We start from the raw sequence: 20,824 nt of genomic DNA, 5'->3' as shown, positions 1-20,824 counted from the left end.
ATATATAACAGCACTAACTGTTACGGGGATTTCTGCTGCTGTTTCCTTTCACATTCGTTATGACTGCTATATTGTGACCATGTTCATTCTTCATATCTACATACACATATATGTGTGTGTATATTGGTCTGTACATACACATGCAAATACACCTACAAGCTTATTTACATTTCTCATATCGTTGAATCACCGCCACTTACCGTCGCACATACACGCTTGCATACCCTCTTACATCTAGGGTTGGTACCTTTTCAAATGGCCAAAGTGGGGCATTATCGGGACACACCTCAGATTTTACAGGCCGACGCATACCCACGGTCAGTACAAAGGTTAGAACTTATTTGCCTAAATGAAAGCTTATTCTTGTAGTAGTGTAGTTGCTTAATCTGTTTGCAACTTTAAGTATTTTACATACAGAAATAACTGTTTTATGCAACTGTTACATGAAATATGGGACATAAGTATTTCCTACAATCACAGGACATTTGCCATTGTATTACATTTGGTCTGGACACAACTGCCCAAAAAGGGACTGTCTCTCGCAAGGTGGGGCAGGTGGCAACCCTACTTACATCTGCTTTAAAACACCTTAAGCACCCTATATCCGAGTGCCACTATGCGAATGTGTAAGATATATATTCCCGATAATGCACGTGGGGAGACGTGCATCACGGTCAGGTGTTTAATCCCGGTCGTAGGTTCTGCAGGACCGGCTGGAGGCTGAGCAGTCTTGTGGACAACTACTGCTCATACAACTTGTGTCCAGATGTATACAGGACTGGACAGCGTGTCGTGACACCAAGTCTAATGTTTAGAACAGATACTTATCCCATGAGGGATATCCAAAAATTGTGGGGACCGATGACCTTCTTTGCTTTACGGCAGTAAGGTAGGGTTATACATGCAAGGGATACATAGTTTGCAATCCTGAGACTGCCTAGGGTGAGACTGCCTACTAGATATGGGTAGGGGTCACTATGTGCAGATATAGCTGCGCCTATCTATCAGCCCGAGTATGGGTGGTTTTGGTGGATGTTCAGGAAGGGTGTGTGGTGTGCTGTGAAGGGGATGATGGGTATTCAAATATGTATCCAGGTGTGTTTGGGTTGGATGGCTCAGTTCAGGCCAAACCATTATCTGGGTATGTGCCGGTAACGTTTCTGTACATGTGTATTGCACTTTTTAATGTTCACATGTTTGTGGGATTGTATTGCGGATGTGTATATTTGTTCTTTGGTTATCTTCCTGATTCACCCACCGCTCCCTCGTAAACCTCCAGTTTACCTATTTTGCATCCAACCCAGTCTCCCCTTGGTGAATTATTACATTACCCGTCACCCCCCCACCCCCATATTCCACAGACACCATTCATCCCTTCTCTAGATGATGGCCCATGGCACAGTCAACAGAACACCTTGTGTACCCTACATGTCTGTGGGACCAATATGGTTGTGAAGACTACACTAGCATTTTTGATCATCCACATGCTGTACTTCATGCACATAGGTACACGCAAATACTTATCTTTCATGACATGGTAGGTAGACCCGGGTAATACCCGTTCATCTATGGGCCGTCCTGACAAGGACGACTTTGGCCACGAATGGGCAGATATTGGGCGAGTGCTCTGACCATTGGTAGGGTTGCCACCTTTTCATATGACCTGGATGGGACATTTTTGGGACACACATCAGAGTTTACAGGCCAACACATACCCACGGTCATTACAAAGGATAGTACTTTAGTTTTATGCCTACATATAAGCTTTTATTGTTGTAGCGGTGTAGTTGCTTATTCTGTTTCGTTTACTTGCTTATTCTGTTTCTTGTAACATTTAGGTGTTTTATATAAGGACATAAGTATTGTATGGGACTATTACATAAAATATGGGACATAATTATGGCCTACTATCGCAGGACATTTCACATTTATAATGGTTTTGGTATGGCCACACCTGCCTAGAGGGGGATTGTCCCTCACAATGTAGGACAAGTGGTAACCCTAACCATTGGGCTAGGCTTAGCAATTGGCGGCGTACTCACACGATGTGTTTCACTTCCACTTGGTATAATTAGCGCCATTACAATGGAATACAGGCACAGGGTTTTAAATATCATTTGTTCGAGGGACAGGGACTCGATATTCATCTGTGTGTCTTTGTGTTTACTTCTTATTGTGGTGTTCGCAAAAATGTCTTGTATGCTTTGCATGCATTTCAGTATCCACTGACACTGACAGGAGTGATTACTATCAGAGGCAGGCTGTATTAGTCAGCATTTTAGGTTGCGCGTATGCAGCCAACATGTTCACGCCTCCGTGCAGCGCTTGGATACGCCCCCTGCACTCGTACACGTTTCCTATGCACGTGGCTGTTACGACAGCGCGCCTTCAGTAATATGCATGTGGTGCTGCTGCACCATCTGTACGCCGCACAGTCGGCGCAAGGCTAATGCCGTCCTTGCGCCGAGCTTCATGATCCCGGGGTTTGTGTTTTATCTCTCAGCTGTCTTTTGAACAGTTATATTTTGTTTTTGTAGGTTGCTGTTTTTGGTGTCAACGTTCTTTATTCACTTGGTCTGTTCATTTTGCTTTGCTCATTCAAATCCTGCCTTTTTAAACCTCATTTGCATGTATTGTTTCCATAGTTTTTATTTTTGTCTCTGCATGTATTGTTTCCATAATTTCTATTTTTTTTATATGTAATTTGCCCCTATCCTTTTCTAAAGATGGCATTTCTAGTTGTTTATCTCTGCTACTATATTCACTACTTCTAGTACAGTTGATTTAGACTTTGATTTCTATTTTCTAGTAATTGCTTTTTTGGCAGCCACCATAATTTAGACCCATGAAGGCCTTACTATGTCTGGGCAGTTCCGATTCTGAACCATAGCTCAAAAAGCTCATTTTCTTAGTCATACCAATTTGCTCACCCGGTATTTCTGATAGAGCAGTCTGCAGGGACTTTTTAAAGTCTCCCCACTCGTTACACTTCAAGAAAATATGTTACCCCATCACACCTCCAGCATTTGCTATCAACCTGACAAAAAATTCTGTGGATCTTCATGGGGTATAGAAATACTTATGTAAAAAACTTCCAAGCAAAGATCCTAAATCTTTTAGTCTGTTGCATATTTGGGAGACCTACCTGTATCCCCCATTGTTTGTTTGTGAATTGCTTATCCAATCTCTCTTCCCAATCCTTTCTAACCTCCTCTGATTCTGATAGTTGTCATGCAATATTTTATATGCTCTACTAATTATTCCTTTTTTTAACAGCAGTTACTGTTCTAGATTCTAATAAAAACTCCAATACTGGTCTTTCACTTGGGATTCCATTATTTATTTCTGTTTGCCTTTCCTATCAAGGACTGATATCAGAGTATGTGCAATCTCTAGCCTGCAGTCTAAATAAATTGTTGGCCACTTGCCGTTATTTTACCTTTGTGTGTGTGTGTGTGTGTGTGTGTGTGTGTGTGTGTGTGTGTGTGTGTGTGTGTGTGTGTGTCTCTCTCTCTCTCTCTCTCTCTCTCTCTCATTATTTGCTCCCAGTGCTTTGGTTCTTTTGCCAGTTTTCTGCAATAAATTTCAAACCCTTCTTGCCTATTGTTTGTATCCCTAATTGTAGTTGCCTCTGTTGGCAGAATCTCCTTTTTCCATTCCCCTCTTGGCTTAGTTCTTGGAATACTTTCTCCCACTTTATTAATAGAATATTATATATGGTTATTGTTCTCTTTAAGCATCTGCATCCAAAATCTCAGTCTCTCCTTGTCTCTTCAGCCCACCCCACCTCATTTCATCATCATCCTTTTCCACTTTGAATTGTAGGTTTCTGCTTGTGCTCTGTATATGAGCTTTAACTGTGTATCTGTTAAATACCCCATTCGGACTGGTAATCCAAATCTGCCTGTTTCTATTGTAAGAATCAACTTATCCCACTTGACTATTGTCACCTTCCCCTCCCATATAAAATCCTTCAATTCTTTACTAATTGCTATCCAATACTTCTCCTCTGGTTGATAAAAATATGCCTGACGTGTGTATAAAACTGAAGGGACTAAAAACATTTTAACTGGTTGCATCTTTCTATGCTTGTCCATAAAACACAGCTTCCAATTTTTCAGTATTTATATTAGCTTTTGTTTAATGTCTTCCCACATATCCTTCACCAGAGTTCTTTTTTTAATCTGTACTAGTAAGTACTTAATATATGGATTAAATATGGATATTGCTGAACCAATTTATGTGTAGTTAAATAATTTACAGCTATTGCATTTGTTTTAGCTTCATTCATTTTGTACCCTTAAAAGATTTGAAAATCTCTCAAAATGTTTCACAACACTGAAATATGCTTTTCTAGTTTTATCAGGTATAAAATAATATCTGCAAATAAGAGACCATTTTTCTTGTCTACAATACCAACTATATCCTTGAATTTCTGAGTCCATTATTTTCTTTGCTAGTGGTTCTAAATATAATGCAAATAATAAAGGGGAAAGAGGACACCCATGCGTGGTTCCTCTGATCAAATGGAAGTTATCAGAGGGGAGCCCACCCACTTCAATTTCTGCCTCCGATCTGTCATATATCCTCCTAATCAACCTTATAATTTATCAGGGAATGCAAATGCTTCCATTGTCCTGCTCATAAGCTCCCAGCATACTCTGACAAATGCTTTCTCTGCATTAAGATCTACCAACAACAGTGGAATTATCTTGCATTCTGCTTCCCTGTGGATCATCAATGTTCTGTTAATGTCAAATGTTTGCCTCCCCTTCAGAAAACCACATTGATCCATATTTATCAATTTTTCCATCACCTTTGCCATTCTTGTAGCCATTGTAGACATTAGCACTTTATAGCCATGGTTTAAGACTGAAATGGGCCAGTATGTAGCTGGATTTGATAGGTCTTTATCCTCTCTAGGTATTACAGCCACCAGATCTTTTTTGCAGGATCTTGGTGCTTCTCTTCCTCTTAAAATACTGTTAAACAAAATATTCCAGATCTTTTTCCCACATAGCATCCAGACTTCCACAGGAATACCGTCTCTTCCTGGGGACTTTCCAGTGGATTACTTGTACATCATCATTTTATCTCATCATCTCCTATCCTGTTAGTAATTGAGCCTCATCTACCTTTAATCTTGGCATATTTAATTCTTCCATAAACCTTTGCATTTGTACCTTTGTTTGGTTTCCATATTTCTCTGCTTTATATTGACTTTCATTAAACTTTTCAAAATATTTCTAGCACCTTTAGAGGATCCTTGTTATAGGCTCTCTAAGCGTGACAACCCTTTCTACTTTCTGTTGCCTGAGTCATTGTGCTAAAAGTTTTTGTGCTCTTGAGTTGTTATCAAAAACAGTTGCTTAAGAGCAATCTTTCTAAACTCCTGCATGTTATTAAGGTAATCCCTTATTTTCTGTTTAGCAGTCTGCAATTGCTCCTCTTCTTGTTCTGTGAGATTCCCACTATTCTGAAATACTTTAATCGTAGTCATTCCCTGTAAATAATTCTTATTACTTCTTAAGCATATCTCTCTCTCTCTCTCTCTTTTTCCACCATATTTTTAAATTCCACTTTTATTTTATCCCACTCCCTAGCTATATTTTCAGAAGAAATTTTTGTCTTTTCTAATAACTCCCAAATAATTTCCACTACCCATTTCTTGTCACTTGTCATCCTCTGTTTTCAACAGATAGGTGGGGAAGCACATTTTTAGTGTAGTTAGTATTAGCGCGTGATCTAAAATAGTTATTGGATGCATAGCGAAACGTTCAATTAAATGCTCATGTTCCTGTGAAATACGTTTTGTCTAGTCTAGACCAGTTTTTTATCTTGGGGAATAATATGCAAGTTCAGTCTGAACTCCTACTGCTGAATTCACATCTTCCATTCCAAATATTTTCATAAACTTCTTCAAAAATCTACCTCCTTTGTTATATTTCCCTTCTGAGCCCCCCAGATACATCTTCACTGCTACAAATCAAATTCCAGTCCCCACCTATAAGTAATATTCCCTGTCGAAAGCCGATTTTTATTAACTTAATACTATCAACGCGCAACTATGTTCATCTTCAGATATTGAAGTTTTATGAGAAGCCACACTCACAGACCTGGTTTAATCTAAAAGGAAGGTTATCCATTCAAAGACACATGGTACACCCGGTGCTTTCTACTAAGTGCTGTTTTTTTTTTTTTTTTTTTTTTGTCCTCTCTTTATTACTCTCCCAGACTGGTAAAACACTTGAATGCTTTCAGAAAATGTCATCTCCTAGCCATTGAAAGAAATACGTATTCTATTTTTATTGCTCTTTATCAGATTGTCTACATGGAGACATGAGAACCAGATACAGAGTTGATTCTACAAGCACTCATTTATTTGCTAGACGGTGTTCTTTTTTATTTATATGCTTTCTCTTAACTTGTTACTAGATCAAGCCAATGGCATTAATCCAATCATTCCCCTATGCAAGAGTGAAAACAATGCTCATAATTTTTCTTGTATCCTGCTGTTTTGACCGACCTTTTCTTTTTTTTTTTTTTTTTTTATGTTGCAGTGCCTGCATTTCTTAAAACTGAACAAGGAAAAGGAAAGAAGGGGGCCAGGGGCACTTGTTTACTTTAGTATCCCCGTTACACTCAAAAGTAACTGAGAAAACTTAACTTTATAGCATACAGATTATATCTTGCATTATAAAAACACTACTGTTAAGAACAATTTTTTGTTTTACTTACGGTTAACTCTTTCCTTTCTCTTCTTCCCTCCTAAGTATTCTTCCAAACATTAATGGCATGAAGTAGGACATATGCTTTAGAGATCCCTGCAAGTTTAACAAAGTAAAAAAACTCCCAATATGCTCATGTTTTATTGTTCTGTCATGTTTCAAAATTTGATTAATACTTTGTAATTCCACTTTTCATTGTCTGTATCTGAGTTGCTAGTTTATTCCTGTTGATCTCCGTCTCCCAAATCCAGTCTGTGCTTCATTTCCAATGTACAAGAAACAGAATCTCCTGTTTCATAGCTCGCCCTTTGTTGGACAAATGTTTGTATTTCCTCCTTGGCATGCTGTTCATCCCAAAGTTATTTTTTTCCATCCAGGAAAGAATATTTGAGAATAGCAGGGTACAGCAGCTTGAATCTGGCTCCTACTTCTAGACATTCCCTGATTTAGTGGAATAAATTTACTCCTCTTCTGCCTGTTGTACCGTGAGTATTCATTTTCCACAAACACTCTGCTCTCTCACACTTTTAGTACTATGTCCTTTTGCCACAGTTTTGTCAGAATCAACAACTTCTGATAGGATTGCTTCTTTATATTAAAGATGTAGGTTGCTTTCCATGACCAGGTTTGGAGCATGCACACGATATGCCCTTTCACTTAACAACTCCTGTTGTGGAATTCCAGTCTGGTTGCTTATTTGTGCTTTCATAAAGTTATTACAATATGTTCCTTCCAGCTTCTCTGGTACAGCAGAACATATCAGGTTTTTCCCTATGTGCTCTGTCCTCTAGTTCTATTATTTTTTGAGACATCTCTTCATGAACAGTCTCATGTTTAGCTAGCCTTGTCTTCATTTTGACCTCTGATGTTAGTTTGCAGTTTTATCACTTCATCTGAATATCTTTCTAAAGCTTTTGCTATTTTTTCCACTCGTTTGTTATTTGAGTTGATTTACTCCATCAGTATTTTCATTTATTTTAATCAGCTCTGTGTATGTATGTTTGACTTATTTTTTTCCTGTAAGTTACTGGAAGTCATGTCTTTCTCCAACACTGGAGCTTGCATTGCTGAACAGCTGCAGAATTCTTCCCAGTCAATGTTTTTTTCCTCCCCTTTTGTGGTTGATTTCTTTGAGGCCCTCTGAAATTTCTTTTTTGCTGGCATCCAGGCAGCAAACTTACTAGCTAGTTATTGAAATTTACCCCAAAATACAAGTTTACTGGCTCTTTTCTCACTGGGAGAGCTGAAATTAAGCTATTATTCAATGTGCGGCCATCCTGGAAGTATGCCGTCCTATCGTATTGATACTTGCCTATGTCTCCCAAAATTTGCTATACTGGAGCAGTTCCTATTTTCACATCCCTTTTCCATAACATCACTTTAGATTATATTTGTGATGTGGCTTCTTTATCTTCTCTGAACACCTTTTAGGGACTCTACAAGTTAGACATCATCTCCTGGTCTTGTTTTGAGGATACTGTTATATGAAGTATGCTCCTGTGAGTGTCTGCACCTGGAAAATTTGTTCAACTGTGACTAGTTTAGTGCCAGACGAGGATGGACCTCCTCATCTTTTCAGATGATAATAAAATTGTGTTGATAGATCTTTTTGTAAGAACAAGGCCCCTCTTTGGCAAGATTCCTCCCTTCAGTCCTCTTACTTCAGTAAAGGATATGTGATATATTATGGGAATGTAGGCGATTATTGGCAGCCTGGGGACATCTTTATGCCTAGCAGTTGTAATAGTACCTGTGATGTAAGTCTTGGTGGTTACTAAAAAAATATCCTTTATACATCTGTCCTTATGGTAAATGAATAACTTGTTTTCTGGTAAGATGAGGTCCATCCACTCCAAAATTAGACCTGGCTGGCAAACACTTGGGTCTCTTGGCAGGTAGACTTTTCCAGGCTGTCAGGCACACTCCTGTTCCATAATGTATATCATTACAACACCTTTCCAGAGAGAAAGTATCTAAGCTTTCATTGAGTGGTTGTTCAGTCGCACTTAGATTTGTCATACCTAGTATGGAAAGCCTGTTCATCAAGTATTTCCATCCTGTTAGAGCAGTTGAAGCCTCTACAGTCTTCTTTAGGTGTGCAGCTTGGTGATATTTATGCAACTGCTATTTGGCTTTCTCTTTCCATTTGCAAGTGTGTATAAGCTGCACATGATGTCAAGGTCTAGATCTTCTTTTGGTACTGCTACTATCCAGAGTACCTTCCCATAGGGATATCTAACCATTTGGATTTGCTTGAGACTCTCTCTCCTGCTATTACAGAGGATAGACCCCATCTTGAAAGGCATGAAAATTATGTGCTTACATACTGGTAGTTCTGTAAGAGGTAGTTTCATCTTCTGTAACATCAACCCCTTCTCTCTTCCTGCAACTCTGGTATCTCTTGCTGTTGAGAAGAAACTTTACATTAATGGTTAATTGGATGGCGTCTTTGACATTCATCCTATTAATGAGGATCGATCTACCTCTTGCAGATCTTTTGTTATGGTGAGTGCATTAGTTTTTTGTTAACTTTCCCATCAAGAATGTTGATAAACGGGTGCAGTAAAATGATAATGCATATCAAAATAAGACTAATTTTTATTTTCTTTTTTTTTTCTTTTTGTAGCTGTTTGGGGAAACTACATCAATATGAGGTAAATAGATTTTGTTTATTTTGTAAAAGTGTTTAGCTGTAACCTTGTAAAATATTGTGCAAATGTGTGTAGTGTTGTTGTATATTGTATATGCTCACTTATGATACAGTTTTGAAACTAGACAAAACATTTGTTTGACATTGAAGAAACTAGCTTTATTAGAACTTTTCTTTGTTTATCCTGTGGCTGTTTACTTTTACCTGATTTTGTTTAGGGTGATTCTTGTAGCAGATCATTAAATATGACTTGTTCATGTTGCAGACACCCCTTATCAAGCATCAGATTTTCAGCAGTACTAAAAGTTTTCCCACCATACTGAACTAGAATAGTCCAGTCTTCAGAGTTTGCTGATCTCTGGGCTTTAGCTTGGTTCCTGTGCTATTCCATATCCTTATTTGGATAAAGGGAAGCTTCTTTGTTCACCAGTGGGAGTGGGGAGCACTGAGCAGCCTATTTGTCCCTAGAGCAGTGGTTCCAGCCAGAAAATTGTAGTCTATTGGCCATTTTGGGTCAATTCCTAGGTTTTTTCAACCCCTTGCTATAAAGGCCGCTTTAGCGCGGAGTTGCCCATAGAGCACCATCGGACAGCGCCGGTTAAACTATTTATGGCTCCGTAAAGTCTGCTCTTCAATTTTTCCCTTAGAACTTCTCTACTTGCAATCTAAACAGTCTATTCTCTATCTCAATAGCTCAGCACTTGCTCCTAAAGCATTTTTATATAGGTAAAGTACTTGTATACTAAACAAAGTACTACATTAGCCTAGAATCCCCTTGAGTACCCATTTCCCTATAGGTCCCTTCTGACTCAGTTACACAGCAAACTTTTTCACTTTTTCTAGCATGTCAAGGGTCAGTTGCTAGCGTCCTCTCCTGTTCAGCTGGTGAATCTGGGCATCTTGAGGCAATGTTACAATTGCCTCATGTACACAGACAACCCACTCCTTCTCCCACAAAACACAAATACATGTGAGAGATGCAACTATATAGCCAAACTGGAGGCTGAGCTCTCTCAACTCAGGACTGGCAAGACCAGACAGGAGGAGAAGGAAACCACGCACACCACAAACCCAGTTTCACATAGAACTATCACAACTGCAAAACAAACACATAAACACACAAAGACATACTCGGAGGCACTGATCAAAAGTCTACCAAAACTACAGAGGCCTCCAAAGCAGACACCCAAGCAACTGCCACCTCAAGACATAAGACATGCAACACATAGTTCTCAAAGTCAGTGTGCTAAACAGTCACAGCCCTTAAGGCCAAACACAATGCCAGACACACTTGTTATAGGTGACTCCATAGTCAGACACACTGACGTCCCACTCACCGGACTGAACAAGGAAAAGATCACAGTTAGCTGCCTGTCAGGCGCTAGAATCCGCCACATAACACAAGCACTCAGGTCACTCCACAGCAAGTACAAGTATGACTCAGTCATTGTCCATGCCAGTGTGAACGACCTGAGACGCACCTCCCTGGACTACATGAAAAGAGACATAGAGGAGCTCTCAGATTATGTAGCCCAGGCCGGTATGACCCTGACCCTGAGCAGTATCCTACCCTCACCAAGAATGATGCCACAATACAGAGACAAAATGATCAGCTTTAATAATTGGCTTAATTACTGGTGTCATTCTAAGGGGATCCAATGTCTGTCTGCCTGGGATGACATGCTTGACAAGCCACGCTGCTTCGAAGGCACGGCTTGCACCTGTCACCCTGGGCTTCCGGATATTGGCAAAGGCTCTTGCCACCCCCATAGTGCCTTTTTAGGCAAGGCTCAAATGATAAACCTACCGCCCTAGAAAACAAAATGGAGAAAAACTAAGGGTAATACTGCTCAATGCCAGAAGTCTAAACCTCAAGATGCACCCTCGAAGCCCTCCTCAGTATGGAGAACATCGATGTTTGTGCTGTGACTGAAACCTGGTTCAAGGCTCCTGAGAGCACCCCAGCACTATCAGGTTATACCTCATATCATGCGTTCCGCCCCAAAATCCGGACCGAACTACAAAAGGAGGGGAGTATCCATATTCATAAAGGATACCCACACCTCCAGGTTAGTGGCAACGCACGAAGCATCGGAGACCATCCAGGTGCAATTAACCATAGGTAAAACTGCCCTACAGTTTGTAACATGCTACAGACCACCTTCTCAAACTCAGGAAACCCACACAGCCTTCCTGAAGACACTGGAGAGTATAAATGTCTCTCCAAACACCATCATATTGGGCGACTTCAACTACCCAAACATAGACTGGGAACATTACTCAAGCCCCAACACCCTAGCCCAAAGGTTCCTTGAGTTCATAAACTCAAATGCTATGGAACAACTAGTCACCATTCCCACAAGAGGAGAAAATATACTAGACCTGATCATCACAAACATGGGGACAAAATGCTCCACACCGAAGTATATCCCTCATTGGTGAGATCAGACCATAATTTAATCTCACTGGAGATCCACATCCCGCCCCACCCCAGCAAAAGACCACAGTGAAGAACTTCTCAAAAGCAAACTTCACACTTCTTAAGACTGGAGTGGTATCCTTCAAGGCCCCGAGCCAGTGGAAACCACAACCCACGCTGCTGAAACCCTTACAAATGCCTTCTACGAGCACCTCCAGGAATGTATGGATCAAGCAATCCCTAATAAAATCAAGACCTTTTCCACCAAAGGCAGGCGCACGGTCTGGTGGACTCCAGCCATAAACAAACTCTACAACAAGAGGAGAAAGCTACTACATGACAGAGCAAAATCCCTAAATGGGAAGGCATCTCTGATCAATACTAGCCAAAAACTACGATCACTCATAAAATCATCCAAGGCCAACTTTGAGAGAAAAATCGCTAATGACACAAAAGACAATCATAAAGCCTTCTTTAGCTATGTTAGAAACCTGGGTGTAAACTCCCAGATATGCTCAGAATTAGTCTAAAATGATAAAAAAATCACTGAACCCACAGACATTGCCAACATACTGGCAGACAGGTTCAGTGCAAATTTCTCCTCCTCCCCCTAAAGGAGAAATATCTATCCCACCAGAGTCTAGCCTCCCAAACATCTCAGATGCCCAGGTGAGAGCTGCTCTCTCTAAAGCAAAAAACACAGCATCAATGGGACCGGACGGTGTCCCCGGCTGTGTGCTACACGAACTCAATGAGGAACTAAACTCACACATAAGGCTGCTGTTTAATCTTAGCCTTACTACAGGATACGTACCCAAAGAATGGCGTACGGCAACTGTGGTCCCACTCCACAAAGGCGGTGCTTCTATGGACCCTGGAAATTACCGCCCCATAAGCTTGACGAGCCTTGTCTGCAAGGCTATGGAGAGGATCATAATGGAACTCATAAATAAAGACATTGGGGACCTACAGACACTGGATCCTACCCAATTTGGCTTTGTCAAGGGCAGATCCTGCCTCTTGAACTTGGTCGACTTTTTCGAAACGATGAGGGTAAGGCAGTTCACACAGCCTACCTTGACCTAGCAAAAGCATTCGACACAATACCCCACTCGGGCATCATAGAAAACTCACCAGCTTAGATGTAAACCCATATGTCACAAGATGGGTTGCAAACTGGCTCAAGGACAGAACACACAGGGTTAGAGTTGCTGGTGCCATGTCAGACTCTAAGCCGGTCACGAGCGGTGTCCCACAGGGCTCAGTCCTGGGCCCCCTCTTGTTCGGCATTTATTTTTCTGAAGTGCAGGCAAACATAGGGGGATTGTGGCTGACATAATTTGCAGATGACTGCAAACTGGGCACCATAATTGACACTCCATCAGACACAGACATCCTCCAGAAAGGTCTCATAGAAATGGATAACTGGTGCCAGAGCCATGGCCTTAAGCTAAATGCCAAAAATGTATAGTCATACCCTTTGGGAAAAACAAGGTAACCCCTAATTACCACATAGGTGGTAATCCATTAAACACGGAAGAAGTTATCAGGGACCTGGGGACCCAAGTTGACAGTAACCTCTCTTTTGACACTTACATTGCCAAAGTGGTTAGGAAGACCTTCTACATTGCCCACCTGATCATGAAGGGATTCACATCCAGATCAGGAGAGGTCATTGTACCCCTGTACTCTTCACTTATCAGACCAATGATTGAGTACAATGCCCCATTCGGAATGTACCTTACCCGACACCTGCAGCAGTTGGAAAGACCCCAAAAGTTCCTCACCAAAAGGATAAAGGGGCTCAAACATATGTCATACGATGCCCGACTGAAGAAACTCCAGCTCTATTCAGTCGCATACCGTCTGCTCAGAGGTGATCTGTGCCTGACATACAAGGCCATGTCCAACCGGAATTAATGGACATGCTCCACCTCAAAAAATCCAAATCCACCAGAGCCACGAGAGCAACAGACTTAAACCTCAACGCGGATATAAATAGGACGTGCTGGAGGGACAGATTCATCACCCAGAGACTCCCTACACTATGGAACAAAATCCCAGTCCATGTGAGGCAGAGCCCCTCACTGACTCTGTTCAAGAGAAATCTTGACGAGTGGATGGGAGATCGTAGGTTTACCCCGGGAATCATCTCTGTATCACTGCTGGACAGAGGCACAGCAAACTAATGGGTATAGTATTCTCATCCTAAGGGGTGGTGAAAGCCACACACACTCTGGCTAGGCTTATAAATGCCCTAGGGCAGATAGCCTAGTATGAACCTATGAACTTCTTGTCCCAGTAATGTTTTACTGTTAAACCTTGCACAAGCTGTCCCCTGTACCAATTCCTGCAAGCTTAATCATTATAATCATTTAGGCAAGTACTCTGTGTTTCTTCTGGAATGGTGACCAAGGCAAATATTCCGACTATCCTTAAAAATTTCATGGCAGATGTCAAAGTCCTCATCTTGCCTATTTTAAATGCACTACAGGACTGATTAGTTGAAATGACTGTTCAGTCTTGACAATGTTTTCCTTCACAACTGTTATAAGTGAACCTGGCTGTATTAATCCAAATGTATAGTGCAACTTTAGCATATATTATTTAGCTGTGAATGCTGTGTGTGCATACGTTTTATGACTACTGTTTTTTAACTACTGTACTGTTTTTGCAGGAAGTAATACGCACCTCACTAAAATAGTGATAAATTCTGACTAATGAAACAAACTGTCATTGGTATGTAATATGGGATTTTTTTAGGGTGCTAAGAGTATTAATTCATTTCAGACTTTAGCCATTCAGGGATCATGTGGTCATTATTATGAGCAATTAGCCACCTAAGTAGATAGAGACAGTTTTCTTAAATGCAAAACATAATTTCCCTGACCAGAAATGTTGCAGATCTTTCTGTTTTTTTTGTTTCGTCTTTGCAGCTAAATGACTGCTGGTAAGTGGTAATAGTATACTGACTGCAGGTAAGTGGTAATAGTATACTGTAGTGGGAGCAAGTTTTGTAGTCAAATAGTGTGTACTGTACTTATAAAATTATAGAAGTATCAAACTACCATTTGATAGCAAGCGGTCAGTGCTCTTTCAGTGTGCATTCTAAGTATTTATTTTTTATATCTGATTATGAGAAAGTCTGTTTTTTAGCAAAGGGCCAGAGAGAAGAGAGAAAAGCTGCGTGGAAAACCATATGTATATGTGTGTGTGTGTTTGTGATATAAATAAATAAATAAATAAATATATATATATATATGAAGACCGCCCGGAACACTGACGTAACACTAACGGTAAGTCGCCAATTGCCCGACCCACGAGCACGCTAACACTGAAGCACAAAAACACCCACTCATGAGGGGGATTTGCCCCCCCCCACAACCCCCTAACTAAATATACCAAATCAGAGATCGCACTACAGCAGAGGTAAGGGGCAAAGGTCAGCATGCGTCCAAGTGGTTACTTATCGTTAGTGATTTGTCTGTATTCCGGATGGTCGGTCTTCCTGGATGTCGAGATTTTCGTCTGTCTTTTGGGTAAGTGGGATTTCGGGTTTGTAAAGTGGACCTGTGTGTGTGTGTATGTGTGTGTATATGTGTGTGTGTGTATATATATATATATATATATATATATATATATATATATATATATATATATATATATATATATATATATATGTATGTATGTGTGTGTGTGTGTGTGTATGTATATATATATATATATATATATATATGTATATAAATGCATTTGATAGCATTAAATGTGATTTACTCGAGGTATGAAGTAATACGCTATCGGTGTTTGTAAGCATTATTGTGTGATAGACAGGCAATATTCCTAGTTCAGATGACTGCATAGCAAAGTACTCTGATGATAAACTGCTGAACAACACTTGAGCTTCAGGTGGGCATATAAAACTTGACCATGTGAATGAAGAAAGTGAGGAAGTCTATGACTCCATAAAGATGACCATTTAATCATATCGGATGCCTTTTCAAAGTCTACTAAAATAGCTGCTGCTGGTCTTGGATTTGTGCGTAGTCCATGCACTTATAGGTTCATAGGTTTATACTAGGCTATCTGCCCTAGGGCATTTATAAGCCTAGCCAGAGTGTGTGTGGCTTTCGCCACCCCTTGGGAAGAGCATACTATGCCCATATAGGGTTTAGTTTACGGTGCCTCTGTCCAGTAGTGACACAGAGATGACCCCCGGGGTAAACCTGCGATCCCCCATCCACTCGTCAAGATTTCTCTTGAAGAGAGTCAGTGAGGGGTTCTGCCTAACATGGACTGGGATTCTGTTCCAGAGTGTAGGGAGCCTCTGGGTTATGAATCTGTCCCTCCAGCATGTCCTATTTATTTCTGTGTTGAGGTTCAAATCTCTTGCTCTCGTGGCTCTGATGGATTTGGATTTTCTGAGGTGGATCATGTCTATTAATTCTGGATTGGACATGGCCTTGTACGTCAGGCATAGATCACCTCTGAGTAGGCAGTATGCGACTGAATAGAGCTGGAGTTTCTTCAGCCGGGCAGCATATGACATATGTTTGAGATCCTTTATCCTTTTGGTGAGGAACTTTTGGGGTCTTTCCAACTGTTGCAGGTGTCGGGTAAGATACATCCCAATGGGGCATTGTACTCAATTATGGGCCTGATAAGAGAAGAGTACAGGGGCACAATGACCTCTCTTGATCTAGATGTGAATCCCTTCATGATAAGGTGGGCAATATAGAAGGTCTTCCTAACCACCTTGGCAATTTGAGTGTCAAATGAGAGGTTACTGTCAACTTGGGTCCCTAGGTCCCTGATTACCTCTTCCGTACTTAATGGATTACCACCTATGTGGTAATTTGTGGGTACCTTGATGTTCTTCATTCCACATTGCTGCAGTCCTAACTATTGGGTAGTCCGCTGTCCAGTCGGCCCGAATACCAAAGTATATGGCTGACGTCGGTCAGGGCGCATTAGACTGACGTCAGTACGTCAGGGTACTAATGCGCATGACCGACGTCATATCCTCAGTCTTTTTTGCCGCATGGTCCGATGCAGAAGCAATTTTGCGAGTGCAGGTTGGCATTCTGAAAGTTTCTGAAGTCAGAGTTTCAGACCGAATCAAAGTTGGCTAAGTACCCGTTGGAAATATTTTGGTTTTTCTTGCCTCAGTATTTAACCGATGTCAGAAAAAGTGAATAACTGTATTTCTTGTGGGAAACAGATACCTCATAGGGATTACCATACTTTGTGTATACCTTGTTTAGGGCCTGAGCACGCGTTGTTGGATGCCGCTCTTGTGCTAGATTTAACAAATGCACTATTAAGAGAAGGTTAGACTGTGCCAGGTTAGTTTTGGGAAGCGTTGTAATTATAAAATGCCGCCGGAGGCTCAAAAGCGCAGGACAAAGCAGCAAAGCCTAGAGTGGAAGAACCGACAGTCCCAGACGCCGGATCTTTAGAAGGCTCAGTGGAGCCGGAGGTTTTGCCAGGTGTTTCTTTGGAGTCTCAGGAGAGACTTTACTGTTACAGGATGTATCCTCAGGAAGTAGGCCAGGCTGAGGGGCTTCTCAGGTGGCTGTTCTTCCCTCTCTTCCTAAGGTGGTTAGAGCCTCCCTTCTGTTTCCAAGGCTTCTTTGAGAGGCAGGCCAAGTTTAACTTCAGTGGGGGTTTCTCCTAGTGCTTCAGGGTCTTTGCCTAAGAAACATATGCTTAAAATGGCAGAGGATTTGATTACTATGATTAGAGGTTCTATGCCCCTCCTGATAAGAGGCCTAGGGTGGAACCTGAGTTTGAGAGTTTTGAGCAATGTTCGAGGCTTCTGAGTCTTGCTGAAGACTTGCAGGAGTATCCTCCTTATTCTGATTCTGATGTGGATGATTCTACTCCTTCAGCTTCTCCTCCTGAGGATTTTTCATTTTCAGAGACTCTGCATTCCATGAGGGAGCATTTTAAATGGGAAGGTCAAGATTTCTCTGATTCCAGGAAGAGGCTTAGGGAATTCTTGTTTTACCCCAGCATAGGCCTTTAGCTATACCTCCTGTTCTGAATGTGGTGGAAGATGTTTTGCAGAGGCTTCCCTCAATCCTGATTCTTTGCCTCCTGCCCCAGTTAAACCGGATAGGTACTATAGGGTGCCTGAAGCTCATAAGTATCTTTTAAGAGTCCTAGGGCAGACCGGAAACTGTCCCTCAGGGGCCTAAAGGTGTGAAGGCCTCTGTTGTTAAAAATCCTGTTCCTCCTGATAAAGAGGCAAGGGCTTTGGATAGATGGGGAAGAAAGTGTATACTTCTTCCACTTTAGCCATGAGGCATGTTAAAATATCAGAATTATCTCCTTTTGGATGCTCTGGCAGAAGGTATTGAGTGTAAAGAGTTGCAGGATTTAGTTCATGTGTCTGAACAGGTGGGTAAACATTCCTTGCAATGTGGTTTTGATGCTGTGCAGGCCTCCTCGAGGGTGGCTGCCACTGGTTCTGTTCATGCCTGGTTGAGAGATCAGAATTTAGCTGAGCATGTTAAAACAAGGATTTTGGATGCTCCTTTGCAGTCTGATGTGTTGTTTGGTTAGCCTGTGGAAGCAGTCTTAAAGAAAATGGAGGACAAGGCTAAGTCTATGCAAACTGTTAAGGATTTTTGCAGGTGCAGCCTCCAGTTTAGTAGAAATTGGCCTACTAAGGGATGGACTTATCCTGCTTATGATTCCCAGTCTAGGGGTAGGTCTGGGCAGAGCTCAAGGTTCTTTAGGGAGTTCCCTGCTCAGACTTCTGGTGAGGGCAGGGGTCAGTCCTTTCGTAGCAGACCCAATGACCTGCCTTTTCAGCTGCCAGTACATTCTCGCCTGCAGCACCTTTGGGAGGAAGGCTGTCTCTTTTCAAAGAAAATTGGGATTTAATTACCCAAGACAGATGGGTTCTGGATATCATTCACCACGGTTACAGGTTTTATTTCCATACCATGCCTCCTTTCAAAGGCATGCCAGACATTCCTCCTCTACAAAGACAAGAGGCTCACAAGCAAATTTCTCTGTTGCTCCACATAGGGGCCATTCAGCCAGTTCCTGTGCCAGAAGGGGCCTAGGATTTTATTCCTGTTCCTAGTAAACACGTGGAGCCAATTTTGGATTTATCTGTCCTCAACACTTATCTGGACATTCCCAAGTTCAAAATGTTTTTACCTCTGCTGGGCAAGGATCACTGGATGGTAACTTTAGATCTCAAGGAAGCTTACCTTCATGTGCCTATAAGACTAAGTTGCAGGAAGTATCTGCGCTGGAAATTCTCATTATCAGTTCTCTGCATTGCCCTTTGGCTTATCCACTGCGAGTATTGACAAAGGTTCTGGCTCCAGTCATAGCTTACTTCAGGCTAAAAGGAATTCAAATCTATCCTTACTTGGACGACTGCCTGATTCTAGCTCAAGAAAAGGAAGACCTTCTACAGCATTTGGATTATGTCATAGCAGTGCTAAGATGCCTAGGGTATTCTGTGAACCAAATAAAGTCCAGTCTAGTACCCTCTCAAGACATGTGCTTTCTGGGTGTGAGACTGAATACAGCAGCCCAGATGGCCTTTTTAACCCCGGACAAACAAAAGAATCTTTCCAGTTACTTCCATCAACTATCTCTTCAGTCCGGGCTGACTGCAAGGACAGTCCTTCAAGCCTTAGGGTTCATGGCATCTTGTATTCTGGTGCTTCCCAATGCCAAACTGCATATGAGGAAGCTGCAATGGTATCTCAAAAATGTATGGACACAGCACTGCCAGGATTTGGACACTGTCATTCAAATAATACCTTGCATTCAAAAGGAATTTTGTGGTGGGCTCAGGAATGTCACCTAAACAAGGGACTCTCTGTGACCCGGCCAGAGGCGAGTCAGATTCTAAGACAGATGCCTCAGACATTGCTTGGGGAGCTCATCTAAATGGAAAGTGGATACAAGACAAGTGGCCTGCCAGACTACAGCATCTACATATCAACATGAAAGAGATGTTAGCAGTCCTGTTTGCATTAATGGCTTTCAAGGAGTTACTTCTTCCAGGGCAGGTGTTGATTCTAACAGACAACACAACTGTCATGTGGTACATCAACAAACAAGGGGAACACATTCTTACCCATTGTGCAGGCAAGCAATGATTTTATGGGAGACAGCTTGCAACTAACTCTTCAGGCAAGGTTTCTGCCGGAGCACAGAACTCCTTAGCAGATGTGTTAAGCAGACAAATCATGGATCCCCACAGTGGAAACTGGATCTTCATGTATTTCAAAATTGACAGTGTCATGGGGAACTCCAGACATAGATCTGTTCGCTTCTCCACTAAACCACCAGCTGCCAAAGTTTTGCACAAAGAGGTTTCATCACACAGCTTGGAAAGTGGATGCTCTTTCTTTCAGTTGGAAAAATCTTCATGTGTATGCTTTTCCACCTCTGCCTCTTCTCCCAAAGGTGCTTCTAAAGGTCAGACAAGACAAGCCAAGGATGATTTTAATAGCTCCAGATTGGCCTCGGCAGCACTGGTACCCATTACTGAGGAGTCTGGTAAGGAAGCCTCCATGGCCTTTACCCTTGATTCCACACCTGTTGTCTCAGAGGGACGGTCACCTGCTCAATGTCAAGCTTCAATCTCTTCATCTAACAGCCTGGCATATTCTGTTTTGAAAGACAGCAGGTCTCAACTTCCTCAACAAGTTTTAAATGTGATTATGGAAGCCAGAAGACCTAGTACAAGGAAAGTGTAAAAATGGAAGAGATTTTTATTTTGGAGTGCAGCAAACAATTTGGAGATTTCTGAGCCTAATTTGAGTGTGGCTCTTCAATATCTTACTGAGTTATTGGACAAAGGTTTGTCTTTCTCTTCCATTAAGATTCATGCTGCAGCAATTTCAGCTCACTATGATTGTGACCCACCATTGTTTTCGCATCCTTTGTTCAAGCAATTTCTTAGAGGGGCAAAGAATATAAGACCCCCACGTAAAGCTCCTACTCCTGCTTGGGATCTCAATTTTGTGTTGGAGAAACTTACTCTACAACCTT

General features: G+C 41.5%; 1 protein-coding gene across 2 annotated transcripts in view; it reads left to right on the top strand.

The window, feature by feature from the left end:
- The window catches only part of UXS1 (UDP-glucuronate decarboxylase 1), a 1,006,428-nt gene that overhangs the window by 47,834 nt on the left and 937,770 nt on the right, over positions 1–20,824 (top strand). For both annotated transcript variants that reach the window (XM_044072750.1, XM_044072749.1), the window contains exon 2: positions 9,355–9,382. In XM_044072750.1, coding sequence (XP_043928685.1) covers positions 9,355–9,382 — 28 coding nt within the window. The remainder of the gene's footprint in view (positions 1–9,354; positions 9,383–20,824) is intronic.

The sequence above is a fragment of the Protopterus annectens genome, chromosome 5.part0 (assembly GCF_019279795.1).
Source record: "Protopterus annectens isolate FY-2018-M chromosome 5.part0, PAN1.0, whole genome shotgun sequence".
Taxonomy (NCBI): domain Eukaryota; kingdom Metazoa; phylum Chordata; order Ceratodontiformes; family Protopteridae; genus Protopterus; species Protopterus annectens.
This window is presented reverse-complemented; position numbering and strand designations above follow the sequence as displayed.